The sequence below is a fragment of the Vanellus vanellus genome (genome assembly GCF_965231255.1).
Source record: "Vanellus vanellus genome assembly, chromosome: 11".
Classification (NCBI taxonomy): Eukaryota; Metazoa; Chordata; class Aves; order Charadriiformes; family Charadriidae; genus Vanellus; species Vanellus vanellus.
The window spans coordinates 22,051,705-22,065,699 of NC_138916.1; the positions used below are offsets into that span (position 1 = coordinate 22,051,705).

Here is a 13,995-nt window from a genome sequence, read left to right on the forward strand (position 1 = left end):
CTTTTGGATATTTGAGCCTCTAATCTTCTTTTACAGGGGGGTATGTTCCCTTTCTTTACCTTCTTACCTGTCCTTGAGAAAGGATGACTTTTGCTGGAAGGCTACAAATTAGGTGCTTCCTATTTAACCTGTGGAAAAGCTTTGGCAGTGCATTTGCATGTGAACACAGTTGATGTGGGAGTTATCACTCATCACCTGAAGCACAGTGACCATGGAAAAGCATCAGGGGAAGTGTGTGCTCCACAATCCCAGCACCAGGTCCAGGACTCAAATCCACATGACCTTAAAACCTCAAATGGCATGATAAATACATATTGAGCGGGTATACATAAATGTCAATAAATATTTTATATATTTAAAACATAGGCACATTTAAATCATGCGTGCATACACACATATATGTATACATACATTACAGGTTGCTTGGCAACCCTGTGTTTAAATTGGCTGGTAGTAAGTCATTACATTGTGATGAGTTAATAATCCATTTCCGTCTGGAAGATGAAGAATATCTTTTTCCATATCAGCATATGGTTAAGTGCCTATAACCTGCTCCCTGCGCTGGGTTCCAAACGTGCGGCTCAGTGTTGGTGGCAGCGTGAGAGCAATCAGTTTTACACGTCCCGAAGTTGATTGCAATCTCTCTGGGACTTTAAAATGCCCATTGTTTTGGATGAATTATACCACAAGAAGCCTTCATTTTTGTTAACAATCTGCCCACAGCATTAGAAGATTCAATTCCAAAGCTATTATTCTGCCTTCAAAGCCTCCAAGTGTAAGACTCGGCATACAAATTTATATACACTTTATACGCAGAAATGCACCAAGCGTGATTAATGCAGAAATCCAATTCAGTTAGAGAAGCAACCCTCATCACCCAGGCCCATTGGTGTCAGAGATTAATCTACCAAGCTGACAATAAAAACCTTCCCCAGTAACTTTACGGCTACAAAAAGCCAAATCTGTTCAAAATCAGGACACTGAACGTAGAAAAACTGCTCCTAGCCCCAGAGAAGAAGCAGCTTGGGGGTCTCTGGTTTGGAACCCTTGGAGATCCTCAGTTTCCTCAGCCTTGGAACTCCTCAGTCTTGGAGAAAAGAATTCCTGGTCACATTCAAATCCCTGACACATCTCTGACCATCTCCACACCTGTGACCCTGGGCTCGAGTGGAAAGGAGCGATAATGCATGAAGGATTTCAAGGGAACTTCACCTGTCCTGCAACATCTCATCGGGATACACACAAGGCATCAGGACCAGTTCTGCGCCCCTTCCTTCTGCTGATAGCACCTCGGACCACTTGCCTTGCTCTGCCACATCCCCAGTTTAGCACTTGTGTGAGTAAGGAGCCTTCAGAGATCAAGTGTAACGAATCAACCCTGTGTTGGGCTAAAAAAAGCTCAGATGAAAAACCCAAGGAAAAACAAAACCTGACAGTAGCAGTTTTCCACAGCAGGGTTGGGCCTCTTGGGTCCTTCTACTGTAAGTTCACCACAATGCTGAAAAGGTCAGGCATTGTTTCAGCCCTCGTGTTTTCTCCTGCCTCCAAAGCACCCAACTACCTTCTGCTGCAGGACTGACATTTTTAAGAATAGGGGCTTTCAGAAAAATATTTACAGCTTCCTGGTTTCGCCTATTCCCAATGCAGATGTCAATTCGTGATCGAGGTGTGCTGTGACTGATTGTGTCCCACCATCGGTTGTGCAGCTCCCGAGCTGCAGCTGGGACCGCCGGAGGCTGCCGGCATGGAGCACGCGTTTCCTGCCACCTGTCCTCCGCTGGGCCCCACCGCCGCTCGGAGGATCAAACCGTGATGAGGGACGTTTCCGACGTGAAGGGAGCAGCCTGTCAAACACAGGAAGCGAGGACGTGCGGTCCCAGGTCTAGGCTGGGGAAGGGGGGCAGCTGGGGTTTCTCTTTAGGAAGCTTGCATGGGAAACAGCAGTCCAGGGCGCCGTGGGCTGCTCTCTGCAGAGCTTCCCTGCTGCCACACACAAAGGATCACGAGGGAGTCAACCCGGGAAAGAAAGCCGAGCAGCCACGGTGTAACTGAGTGCTTGCAAGAGTTCAGGACCCACATGCAAGACCCTAAGTCATGGATCTGGCTCGGAAAGAGTTGCACAAAACGGAGCCACAGAGGGATCATGGACGCCAAAGCTACCCCTGCTCTGCTAGGACTGGGTGGTCTCTCCATGCTGGAAAGTAAACCTGGAGGAGGGCTGATCATTGAAGCCCTTACCCCCTCCAAAATGAACTAATGGGCTTTATCTACCTCTCCTGTTTGGCCAGAAGGAGCCCAGACAACCCACAACTTTAACTGAAAGTGTCTTCCATGGCAGAAACACTGGCCAAGACCCTCAGCCCCGATCAGTTGTGTCCCAGCACAACTGTGAGAGCAAGAGCAAGCCTGGCCACCTTTTTCCACCTGGAGAAAGGACAGCAGTACATGGCTTGGACATGTCCTACCTTTCGTTGTCTGTGTTGACTGGCATGCGGTTCTTTTGCCAGAGGATGACCGGCTCAGGCAAGCCGTGGATCTGGCACTGGAATCTGGCTACACCACCTTCCTCCACCACTGCGTTCTGAGGGTGGATGTGGAAGTCAGACATCGCTGGAAGACACAAAGAGAGAGAAAAATATTCACATGTGAAAAGAGATCCACTACCAACAACTTCACATGACCTGGAAACACCCCGATTTCCCAGAGACAGCAAATGGGATTGTAATGCAAGAGCAGAAGGCTGGTTCGCAGCCTAACCTCCTGCATGGAGAAACAAGACTAGTGGCAAGTTCTTGCTATACGTCTGCTTCTGCACATTGAACTGATTGACTCAACCAGGACAGGAGACAGTGCTCCGTGACCCACATGCTTCACAGCAAGGTCTGCTGGGGCAACGAGATGCACAGACACTGCGCTGGCACTTACCAGGGGTCATTCTCAACAGCTTCAGCAGGTTTCGGATCCAAGCTCACATCAGAAAAGAGATGTCTATCCTTGCTGTTGCTGCTAATGTCTTATCTGCTGTAAATATCCTTCTGATGCACATGACTTGACTATTTTGCTTAAATACCTTGACCAAAAGAGCTCCCAGATACCTTAGTAAAACTTAGAGCCCTTGATTTCCATCTCCGTTTGGCACATGCTTCAGCTCATTGCATCCAGCACCACGGAAGGAACGGTCACATCCCCGTGCTGTGGAGCAACAGACTTCAGCTGATAGAAAGAGCAGCTGCCGAGAGCTCAGCAAAGCCAGGCTTCTGGGGTTGGGACCACCCGACAGCGAAGGACAAACCTCAGCGTGCCCAGGCAGGATGAATACAGACCAGCCCGTTTCAGCAGAGCCACAGCTGTAACCATTGCGCAGAAAGACTCTGGCATGCTGTTAGAGCTACATAAATAATACAGTAATTATTACTATTAATTAATTGGAAGGTGCTGCCTGTTGACTCTGCAATAAACATATTCAAAGCTAATAAACATCCCAGTGGTTATTTAGCTCATGATTCATTTATAGTGCCACATCCGCGGGAAGATCTCGCACATTATCATACAAAATAAACTCCGAGAGAGCTCCCTGCTCTGCCACCCCAGCCCGGTAATACCCCTCTCCCCAGCGAGAAAGCCTCGTCCCCTTTTACATGCGTCAAGTGTAATGAATGTACCTCCGCCAAGGAACAAGCCGCGTATGTGTCAGGGCAGCTTAATCATTCATCTGCAAACTCCAGTTGGGCTCAGGCAGATGGGAGATGGCCATTAGCAATCATACATTAAATATGTGTTGCATTAACCCGCACTGCTCCCGCAACCACTGCTCTCAACCCGCTGACTGCAGATTTGTTAAGCTGATCGAGGAAAGCCCCGGCCCCAGGTTTTGCAGCCGTGAGAGTGGGATGAGCAGCCAGCCCAACATCGGGATGCACCAATGGGAGCAGGACCAGGAGGGGGCTGTGCAATGCTCCAGCCAGAGGGGAGCACACCAGCACAAGGTGAAAGATCGTGCAAAAATATATTTTCCTTTTCCCAAGATGAAAGTTAATGCAAATATCCTCTCTGGGAAGAGATGGAGCGCAATAGTGGAATGGCAATTTACCCAATTCATACACATTTAGCCTTGAAATGAGACTGCTCGTAGCCATCAGCACTCAGCCATGTGGGAAGGAGCCCAAAGGCTGCTGGGGGCTCTCCCACACCAGGCAATCCCCATTCCAAGGCAGCAAGGGATGATTCAAAAAATGGGGGGGTCCGGGGGTGCCCACGGCAGGAGAGCTCGAGAGAGCCTGCAGAATATTTCAAGGCTGCCCTTCAGAGGTCCAGGCCAGGGCGAGCATCTTGCAACCAAAGCTTATGAACCCTCACCAAGAAATTAATCTAAGAATTAATGAAAATGACACAAAGCTTGTTAAGGGGGGGGGGGAGGGGGGGAAAGACAGATTCATATGCCTGCAGGAAAATTCCTTTCAGATGTACAGATGCTCAGTCCTGAGGTTTTTCGGTGGCTGACAGGGTTGATAAGAAGAGGGAGGTGTGAATGAGAACAGCCCCAGCACAGACTTTGCTCTGCTAGCTACAGAATTCATTGCCGTTCCTTTATTTCAATAATATCACCTCTTATAGGTAAAACTGCAGCAATAACCTCTACTCTTAAAGACACCAGTATTAATATTTATCATGAATAAAACATGAAAAGTTATAAATAATTCAGTTATGAGGACGTTAAGTAAAATATTACTCTTCAATGACCCTATAATGTGGCTTTGAAGCACAGTTTTATGTTAAATGCCTAGGAAACACTGTGACCCTTGCCAAGACCAGCTGGTTTGCAGAAGATGCATTAAAAATTCATGCACCGAGCTACAAAACGCTATTTTTAACACAGGTTTACGAGTTTATTTACAGTTGCGGAGACAAAAGCTTTTGTAGCATCTCCTGTAAAACAGCAACAAAACTTGAACGCGAGTGATTACCTGGAACGCTGCTTTCAGCCTGGAAATAAATCACTGGGTGTAAGGAGAGGAGAGGGATAGGAGCACAACTGCTTTACAGGGCATCGCTCAGAGGGGCTAAATCTCTGCTGACTCACGTGAGATTTTTATATATGTCCCAACTGACTGTAACAAACTCATACAGAGGAGTGCTTGCTCCTATTTGTCACTTGTCTTTCAGCAGCAAACACCAGGATCCCTGTTATCTGCTGGGCGCTATTGTTTCAGCCGCCCTGGAGAAGAGCTGCACGCCAGCCCCGGTGGGGTTGGCCAGCAGCCAGGGAGCTGCATCTCATTTCTATGCTAATGGCCATAATCATTTTAAAAATAAACACATGCAATCATAATATTCACCCGCAAGCTCCTGAGAGGGAAGGCACCCTCTCATCCATCTGCCTGCAGTCTCCGTTGTCCAGCAGTGCAGCATCCGCGTGCCAACAGAGGCACTGGTGCTGCCCCAGGCCCCTTTTTACTGTCATCAGACAGGGTGAGTGTCACCCTCTTCCCATTAAACTTCCCCCTGCCATCTCCATGTGTACCACAGTACCGTCCACACACACAGTGAACATAGGGCAGTCATCAAGCCATAAAAGGAGACCCAAATCACGCACACACTCATTACTCCATATTGATGCTCCATGCCACGGTGTCTCAGAGCTTCTGCTACCATCACACATGGATTCTGGCCACGGTACACACAGACCAGTGCAGGGCAAGAAAAAACAAAATAAAACAGATGGCGAATGATGCTGCAGGCATGGGTGTACCTTCTCCCAAAGATGTTGGTCAAGGCTAGATTCAGACCGAGTTGTCTACAGCCACACTGACACATGATGCAGAGGAGTTACTCTTCATCTCTTCTCCCCCATGTTGTGCCATGGAGGGCCTCAACTAGAATGAGGTTGGATGACAGGTGAAGCTCTTCCCTAAAGCGAAACCCATGCTTGGGATCTCCCACCACCTAGCCCTCACCAGGATGCAGTCCCCGAAGGCATGTCCTATGGACACAGCACAGGTGAGCAGCAGCTCTTATCCTCATCCATATTCAAAGAGGATTCCTTCTAGCAAATGAGTTTACTGTGTCTCCCCTAATCGAAGTGCAAACACTCTCTCCATCCTAACAGGCCCTGTGGAGAGGCCAATGGAATAAAAATGAAAATAGGTATCGAGTGAAATTTTCTTTACTCCATGAAAAACTAAATTGAAACCATTAGTGGCCGATCCTTTTTTGCTCAGTACAGCATTAGTGTTAAGCTGGAGATTGACCTAGATTTGATACAGAAAAAGAAAACATTAACTTGTTATGTCAAAGCAAATCCCAGGCCTGTTAGAATCATTAAAACACAAACATTATTATCAACTGCAGGCACAAGGGGAGAGAGAAGACTTGAAAGGGTCCATGCCAAGCGTGGTGTTAGGAGAAGCCAAACTAGTTCTGCAATCACATTGCTTTTTGCTTTTAAATTACTTATGGGGGAAACAGATACCCAGGTCGACTGTGACACAAGAGGATGCCGGGGAGGAGCTGAGCATCCTCACCGCCACTGACGCCAGGCAGTTCTCAAACAACAGCCCACGAGCAAAGACCCTTTCTCCACACTGCTGCCACCAATCTGTTAAATTCAGACCTCTTCCAATGCAGGCACATGGTTAAAAATGCCTCAAAGTTAACATGGTACAAGGAGCAAGAGTTTACTGGTGACATGCCTCCAGTACCTGGGCTCCTCGACACCCCTGCCAAGGAGGGCAAGCTTTGCTAGCTCCATTACAACTGATGAAGGTGAAGCTCGGGAGGCAAATGGTTTGCCAAGTGCAAGAAAAGAAGCCACGGGCAGAGATGACCCCTTCCAAGAGCGGCTCCATCCTGATGCTAGCAAGAGCTGTTGATTTTCATACCGAATTTTCCAACTTACTAATAAAATTGAATTTCCCCTCGGGTCAGCAGAAGTCAGGGTCATTTTTAAAACGCAACAACCACCACGCCAATTAAACCCCAACCTAAACCACTCTCAAATCATGCTGATGGCTACGGCAGAACCAGTCCTCAGTATCAGTGAGATTTATTAAGCCCCCATCCTCCTTGGCACCGCAACTCCTTCCCAAACACTTTCCCTGCACCAAAGCAAGCAGAGGGATTACAATCCGCTTCCATTCCCTCCTGGCTTAGGAGACCTTCACCATTAAGGTAACAACCTGTTGGGGAATATTTTCAAGGAGGGCGTTAGGTGAAGGCTTAGCAGACACAGGTGTCGTGTTTGCTCCCCTCCGTACTCTGGAAATGGAGGATTTCCCTGCAAGAAAGAGCCAGCACAAAAGATGGGGGGCGTACAGACACCACAAATCCCATCCTCTCCTCTCTTCCCCTTGCTTTCAAACAGGGACCCTTTCCCAAGTCTTTAAGAAAAAGACACTGCATCTTCTTTCTCTTCATGTTTTTAAAGATGCATTTTTATAAAGATAAAAAAAAAGCCCACATCACAACAGCCCGGTGGCTACTCCAGCTGCAGAGCAGCCTCCGCGCCCGCGAGCCGGCCCTGCGTGTCTAATGATGCTATTGTGCGAGGTTGTTGCTGAACTGCCATGAGCCCAATTTTGAATGCAAGTTGCTTTGTGCATAGTGAAGCGTGAACAACAGCGCCGCCCATTTATCTATTTAATTCTCCAGGAGTAGCAGGAGCAGGGGCCTTCGCTCACATCTAAAGGGAAGAAAAATCGCCTTTCTCTCGGCTTTAGAAAGGGAGGGAAATATTAAAGACCAGCCGTGTCTCTCCCAGCACAGAGGAAAATCCCCTCTGCCTCTGCCCACTAATCATAGGGGTGAAAATCCCAAATCTCTATTGTCTGCGCTGGGCCTCAGATCTCAAAAGAAAATGGGCTGCAAGACTCAGGAGAGTTTGAAGGAAGGAAGACATTTTGGAGGAATGTAGCTCATTTAAGAGGAACCATAATACGGGGCGAGATGGGAGAGGGAGGAAGCCCCATTTTGCCCTGTAGAGGCGTAGAGGGAAAGAGGGTCAGTCCTGCACACTTTTTCTTTGTGATATTTGCAAACAAATGCTATTCTTCTTTTGCTTTGGCTGTGGTTTCTCCCTCTGGAGCTGAGACAACTGCTCAGAGCAGAGAAGGAGGATGGTCCAGGCTCTCCACCCTCTCTGTGTTTTGCATCCTTGTGTCTCCGTTGTTATCACACTCAATCAAAGCTGAGTGAAATAATTTGAATGAGGTGGAGAAGATGCCCCATCACACAGACTTCTCTGGTTGAGGAACAAAGTCTCCACCTGGCCTGTTTTTTTTCCCCCTGCCCTAAGCCCCTGGGATGGGGATGAAAGGGAGACAACCGAGCTAATGCCTCGCAGTGGGACGTAGCAGCTGCCCACGGGAGGGAACATGCAACAGATATTTTACAAGGGGGGGGGGGGGGGGAATTACCATTTAGTGACTTAAGTCCACCAGGAGGCAAATTGCTGTCTGATCGGGGACTGTGGTTTCTCAATTTTTTGCATAACATGAAACGACTGCAAGCCAAATCCAGCTCAGGTCACCTCCCCGCCACACTGTAACGAGCAGCACCCACGGACTCATGATTTACTGTTTGTTTTGGTGCTTTGAGAAGCAAGTGGAAAAATGCACAGAGCCCTACAGGGGCTGATTCCACATAGGGATGATAAATATCTTCCAAAGGTAATGAACACATCTCCACTGCTCACAGATCAGGGGTTGGAGGGAATGTGCTCAGGGGTCCCTGGTTGCTCTGCTCACCCCACACAAGTGAAGGATCAGGGCTGGGAGGAGAAGGATGGGCTGTCCCTGCAAAGGTCCCTGCAGGGACTTTATTGCAGCACCTGGAAAACCTTCAAACGCTTGTGCTGCACCTCCACCCCTCTTCCTGAGGCTCTCTTGAACGTGCTCCCCATCACCAGCACAGCCCAGCCTCTCCTGCACATGTGCCTCCAAGCCCGTCTCTCAGTCCTAAAGAACATTCAGTAGATTTATGGTATTGATTACAGCTCGCTTATTGGAAAAATAACTACACCACCATCAGTTGTTGACGCAGGGGTACTCTCCCATGAGTGGGAAAGATTTTTGTTGGGATAAATGCAGTCTCTGCACCATGCATGGAAATAAACAGGGGCCATACACCCCAACATCTATTTTATAGTGAAGTGTCTCGCAATTTCCGTAAAGCTTACGAAGTTTTATCCCTGTGGACAGAGACTGCGCCCACACTGTCCCAGTACGGCATGCCAGGGAGCAGCCCCAGCATCCGACACCCCACCACCTTCTCTGCCTTGACTTGGGAGGATAGAGAGCACCAGGGGAGCTGCCTGTGCCAGAGGAAACCCCTGAAAGCAGCTGCCCTTTAATAGTGCAACGACCCTACCCAAATCCTGCCAGCTCAGACCCACGACCTCCTGTGACGCAACTGCAGCCAGAGATCATCCCAGACTGGAAATAAGGAGCAGCGAGTCCCGGTGCATCAGCATAAACGCCCTCTCTGAAGCCCAGCAAGCAACCAGGACTGTCTGAGCACCCTCAAACCTTTCCTATAAACATATCTGTCATTTTACAGAGAAGGGGAGACAGGCACAGAGGACACAGTGTGACACCCATGGTCACAACTCAAACCCAACATCATCCCTTGAGTACCAATGGCATGCTCTACCCATGAGGCAATGCTGATCCTCATAAATCACTTTGAAAGATGCATTTTGGCAATCCCACAGACCAAATTTCTCACTTCCCTCCGTGTTCAGAGCATGTGGCAGCACCCCATCACATTACCAGCTACGCAGAGCAGCACAGCAGACAGCCCAAGGTGGTTATTCATCTTCCAGAACCCTCTTGTTTTGCAGGGGAATCGACTAATAAACAGCCCCTTTAGCGCTTTCAAATTGGTTTCCGGGAGAGAAGAAGTTTCTGGCAAAGAGGGAGGCATTGCTGGGAGAAACCTTTATCAGGGAGCGCTATTGCAGTAATTTTTCAAGATGAAATTGCTCTCTGGCTCATGACAGCGTTTAGTGTATCCTGAGGCGACCATTTGTGAAGCCAAACCTGTGGTCCTGCTGCCCTGCTGCTGGAGGGAAGGGGGAGTATTAAATGTCATAAACAACTCTTAATTTGCTTGGGCGGACTGCATATGGGGCCAGCGATTCTGCAGTGCAGGAGAAGGTTATCCGTCATCATTACAGTGCTTCGATACCAAGGGTGATGCTGGCTGGGCAACACTGGCCGCTGTCACACCTGCCCAGTGGTGCAAGCCACCACGTAGGGCTCCTGTGTTTCTGCGGGGTGATGTCTTAAGAAACCCCCAGCATCACACGAGGTTCCCCCAACCCAAAGCAGGGCTCTCCTCCCGCAACGCAGACAGATGCTCCCTCCTGTTGCATCCACAGCTCACTCTGCTTCAAGCAGTGGCTTCTTCAGAACCTCGTCACCTCCCAGGCTTTCTTCTGAAGCACACATTTGGTCTTTGCAAAATACCCATGAATTATGATACTCAAGTGCCCTTGCAAACCCCTGAAACCATGAGAAAATGAAGGGCAAGCTGTCCGGCAAGCCTCCGGGAGAGGCTCGGCGAGGGCAAAGCGAAGCGTGCAGCACGCTGCCAGCCGGCAGGTCTCCCCTGCCAGATTTCCATCCGGAGCTCCTCGTGTTCCTCCTACTCCGACACACACAATTAAGACAAATTACATAGTTACCATTTTGATTTGTTGCACAATAACGGTGTTTTCCATTCCTCTCCCAAATATTGATGGAGTTGGTACAAGAGGAAGCTCCCGCGCAGCCGTTTTTGGCCCTGGACCATTTTATTCACAGCCAACTGCTGCTGATATCAAGTGCGGACGAGCAATCCTGCTTTTTATCAGCTCAGAGAGGCAGCGAGCCATCCGAGCACAAGGCGTTATTCTGTTCTGCTGCAGCCCTTACAACACCTCTCGTTAGAAATATCCCCGCTTAGACCTCCCCATCTGCAAAGCCAGCAGCCATCCCTGTCTTTTGGTGCTTGCCAATGTAGGCACAATTCGTTTCAGCATCTCCGGAGGCAATGGTGGAATTCAGAAAGGCGAAGGAAAGGAAGCTTTTCATCACGACTACCCACAGAAATGCCATCAGCCCCGCTTTCAGACAGGGAGCTGTCCTGATTTACAGGCTAATGAATTTTAAATGAGATGCATTTTTTAATTTTTTGTTGTCAGCCCCCATTTTTCTGCTAGCAATCATTCCAATAATAGCTTTAAATTTTCAGCATCTGTTTTTACCAGCTCTCTTGTAATTAGTTTACTAATGTATTTCACTGCGCCTTTGTTATTTTCAGAGAATTACTTCATTCCCAGCTATCAGAGATAGTGCACTTCAGTCTATAAGGAGTTTGGCCTTTGTTCCCTCGTGGTTATTCACACGGGGGAAGATGGCTCAGTGAATGACAAGCCTTTCTATCACCACACATTCTCCATTTAATGTCTTTATACTGGCTCATTAATTACCACAGAAAACTCCTTTCCGAATGGAACCTGTGATTTATAGAAGACTTGGGCAAGGTGCCATTTTTATCGGGCCGACAGCGAACAGCACCAGTGCCGGTATTCACTCTCCATTTTCCCTTCTGCTGCAGTGGGGTCAGCCCCGCCGCGGTGGGAGTTTTGCCTGGGCAAAGGAGCTCAGCAAGTGTTCAGTGCTGCCGAGCTGCGGCCGCCACGCTGCTCCTGCACTGCTGAGACCACCAAGTCCATAGAAAATTGAGCTACAGCCCATTCTGCATGTGTACTGTGGTGTCCACTGTACAGACCTCCACTCCATTGGGCAGCTGCTGGAGGAGAGGCTGGAGGAGGTGGGACTGCTTTCAAGATGATGCCCTGCATCATTTTATTAAATCTGGTGGTCCAAGGTGTTGTGGTGCATACAATGAAGCATCTCTTAGCACTCGGTAAAACCCCAAGCACGGCACGGAGAGACTCAGGCTTACATTAAGGAGTGGGCGCTCAGACACCATGGACTCCATGGTACCTAGATGTGCCTCTCTGCTGTGTCCCATTACACAGCATGGGCTGGACAGCAGGCTTCAGTCTCGGCTGTATCATAGAATCATAGAATGGTTTAGGTTGGAAGGGACCTTGAAGATCATCAAGTTCCAACCCCCCTGCCCTGGGCAGGGACACCTCCCACCAGCCCAGGTTGCTCCAAGCCCCGTCCAACCTGGTCTTGAACACCTCCAGGGATGTTCTCTGGGCAACCTGTTCCAGTGCCTCACCACCCTCAGAGTGAAAAATTTCTTCCTAATATTTAATCTAAATCTACCTTCTTCCAGCTTGAGACTGGACTCAGTCTCTAAAACACTACAGACTTGTAAACCTCCCAGCAGCGCGGGGTCCGGCCAGGGGGAAGAGCTGCGTGAAGACACAAGGTAAAGGCTCCCTGTAGACCCCAGGCAGCCAGAGCACTGGAGAAAGGCGGCTGCCCTGCCTTCGAGGGGGAGTAACCTGAACAACAGTCTCTCTGTCCGACGGAAATTAATTTTAAATCCTTCAGAACAGTATGTCTTTCACCACGTCCATACTTTGTGCCGAGCGTGATAAACTGCCCCCTTCTTTATTAAGGAATGAAATAGAGGTGGAAACGGTTCACATGTTGACTAAAGAAGTTATTAAAATAGAAAAACAATCACAAAAGGCTGGATTTCCATCGCTTGAAGCAGAGGAGCCACCTCACACCATTGCAAGGGAAATACTCAGCATCTTCTGTGCACATGGGGAGGAGAGAGGAGAGGCCAAAGGTCCCGAGCGCAGACATATAGCAAGTCAGGCGTGGACTTAGCATTACAAAGGACTGCTCTAAAGTTCCTTTCTGTTCATTTTAATTCTGAATTTCACCCAAATGCATGTGATCTTCCAAAACGCTCAGTGCTCCTCTGCTCCCATCCCTTGGTAGAGATGCCTGATCCAGATTGAAGGTGATAATACCAAAGATGTAGAAAGGACTGGACCACCATGATACTGAGAAAATCCAGCTGCCTTCAAGGTCTGCTTTTCCTCCTAGCAGCGGCCAAGCCATTAGCTGTCATCTCATCCCTGTGGCTGAGTTACATATAAAAATTCCTGTTCGCTCCTTGGCAATAGCAACAGCTTCCTATTTTGCTGGCAGCAATCCAGGGGAAATTCAAGCTGAATTACAGCCATTCTTCAGAAAATAGGCCAAATCCACGAAAGCAGGACACATGACCGCAAACGTAGAGCTCGTCCTTTTTTCTATTTATTTCGCGGCGAGAAGCCCCGGTGGCTGAAAATAGCTTATCTCTGGAAGTCCCCCTTTCCGTTCGCGGCTGCCGCTCCTGGCTGCTAGCCAAACTATTACCACCTCAAAGAGAAAGTTCATAGCTCCGGCGTATCAGCCCCACTGTACAGGACGTGTGGTTTGATGTTTTCACCGATTTCTCTCTGGGAGCTCGGAGGAGACAGGGATTGTATTTCTGTGCATGAGCCAGCGAGTATTAAGTCCTTTCCTGTGCCTCTGCTGGGGTGGTTGTACTTGGGGTTGTACTCCAGCATCGCTTGTCAGCATATACACAGTAGCATGTGTACACGCGCACGTATGTGCATGCACGTGCGTGTATGACACAGCACAGGTTGTAACATGGGCTGGGCTCTGTGAGCTGGGGTCCCTCCAGACACCCGTTCCCACGACAAGGTGAGAGCTTACATTTTACGCCGGGTCCATGTGAAGCAGCCATTCCATCCGAAAGCACCTCTGCACCCGCAGAAAGTCCTCTCTTCCCCATGTACCACACAGGGCCCCAAATATGACTGGGAGACACATCCTCATCCCGAAGCATGTGGACAGACAAAAATAAGTGGGGACACTGGAGAACAGTTAAGAAGGTTGGAGAGGATGGTCACACAGAGGAATGAAGTGATGGCAGAGTTACAAACCACAAGTCTCACCATCTTTATCTTTCTCGCTATCACCAGACAATCACCAAACTCGAGAAGCACGGATGCATTCCAGAAAACACAGCTCT

General features: G+C 48.8%; 1 protein-coding gene across 1 annotated transcript in view; it reads right to left on the reverse strand.

Moving 5' to 3' along the window:
* Window positions 1-13,995, reverse strand: part of IGDCC3 (immunoglobulin superfamily DCC subclass member 3) — a gene marked incomplete at both ends in the record, with an annotated part of 105,260 nt that overhangs the window by 41,084 nt on the left and 50,181 nt on the right. Inside the window, one exon of the mRNA XM_082488993.1 lies at window positions 2,466-2,610. Within this exon, the coding sequence (XP_082345119.1) occupies window positions 2,466-2,610 (145 nt within the window). The remainder of the gene's footprint in view (window positions 1-2,465; window positions 2,611-13,995) is intronic.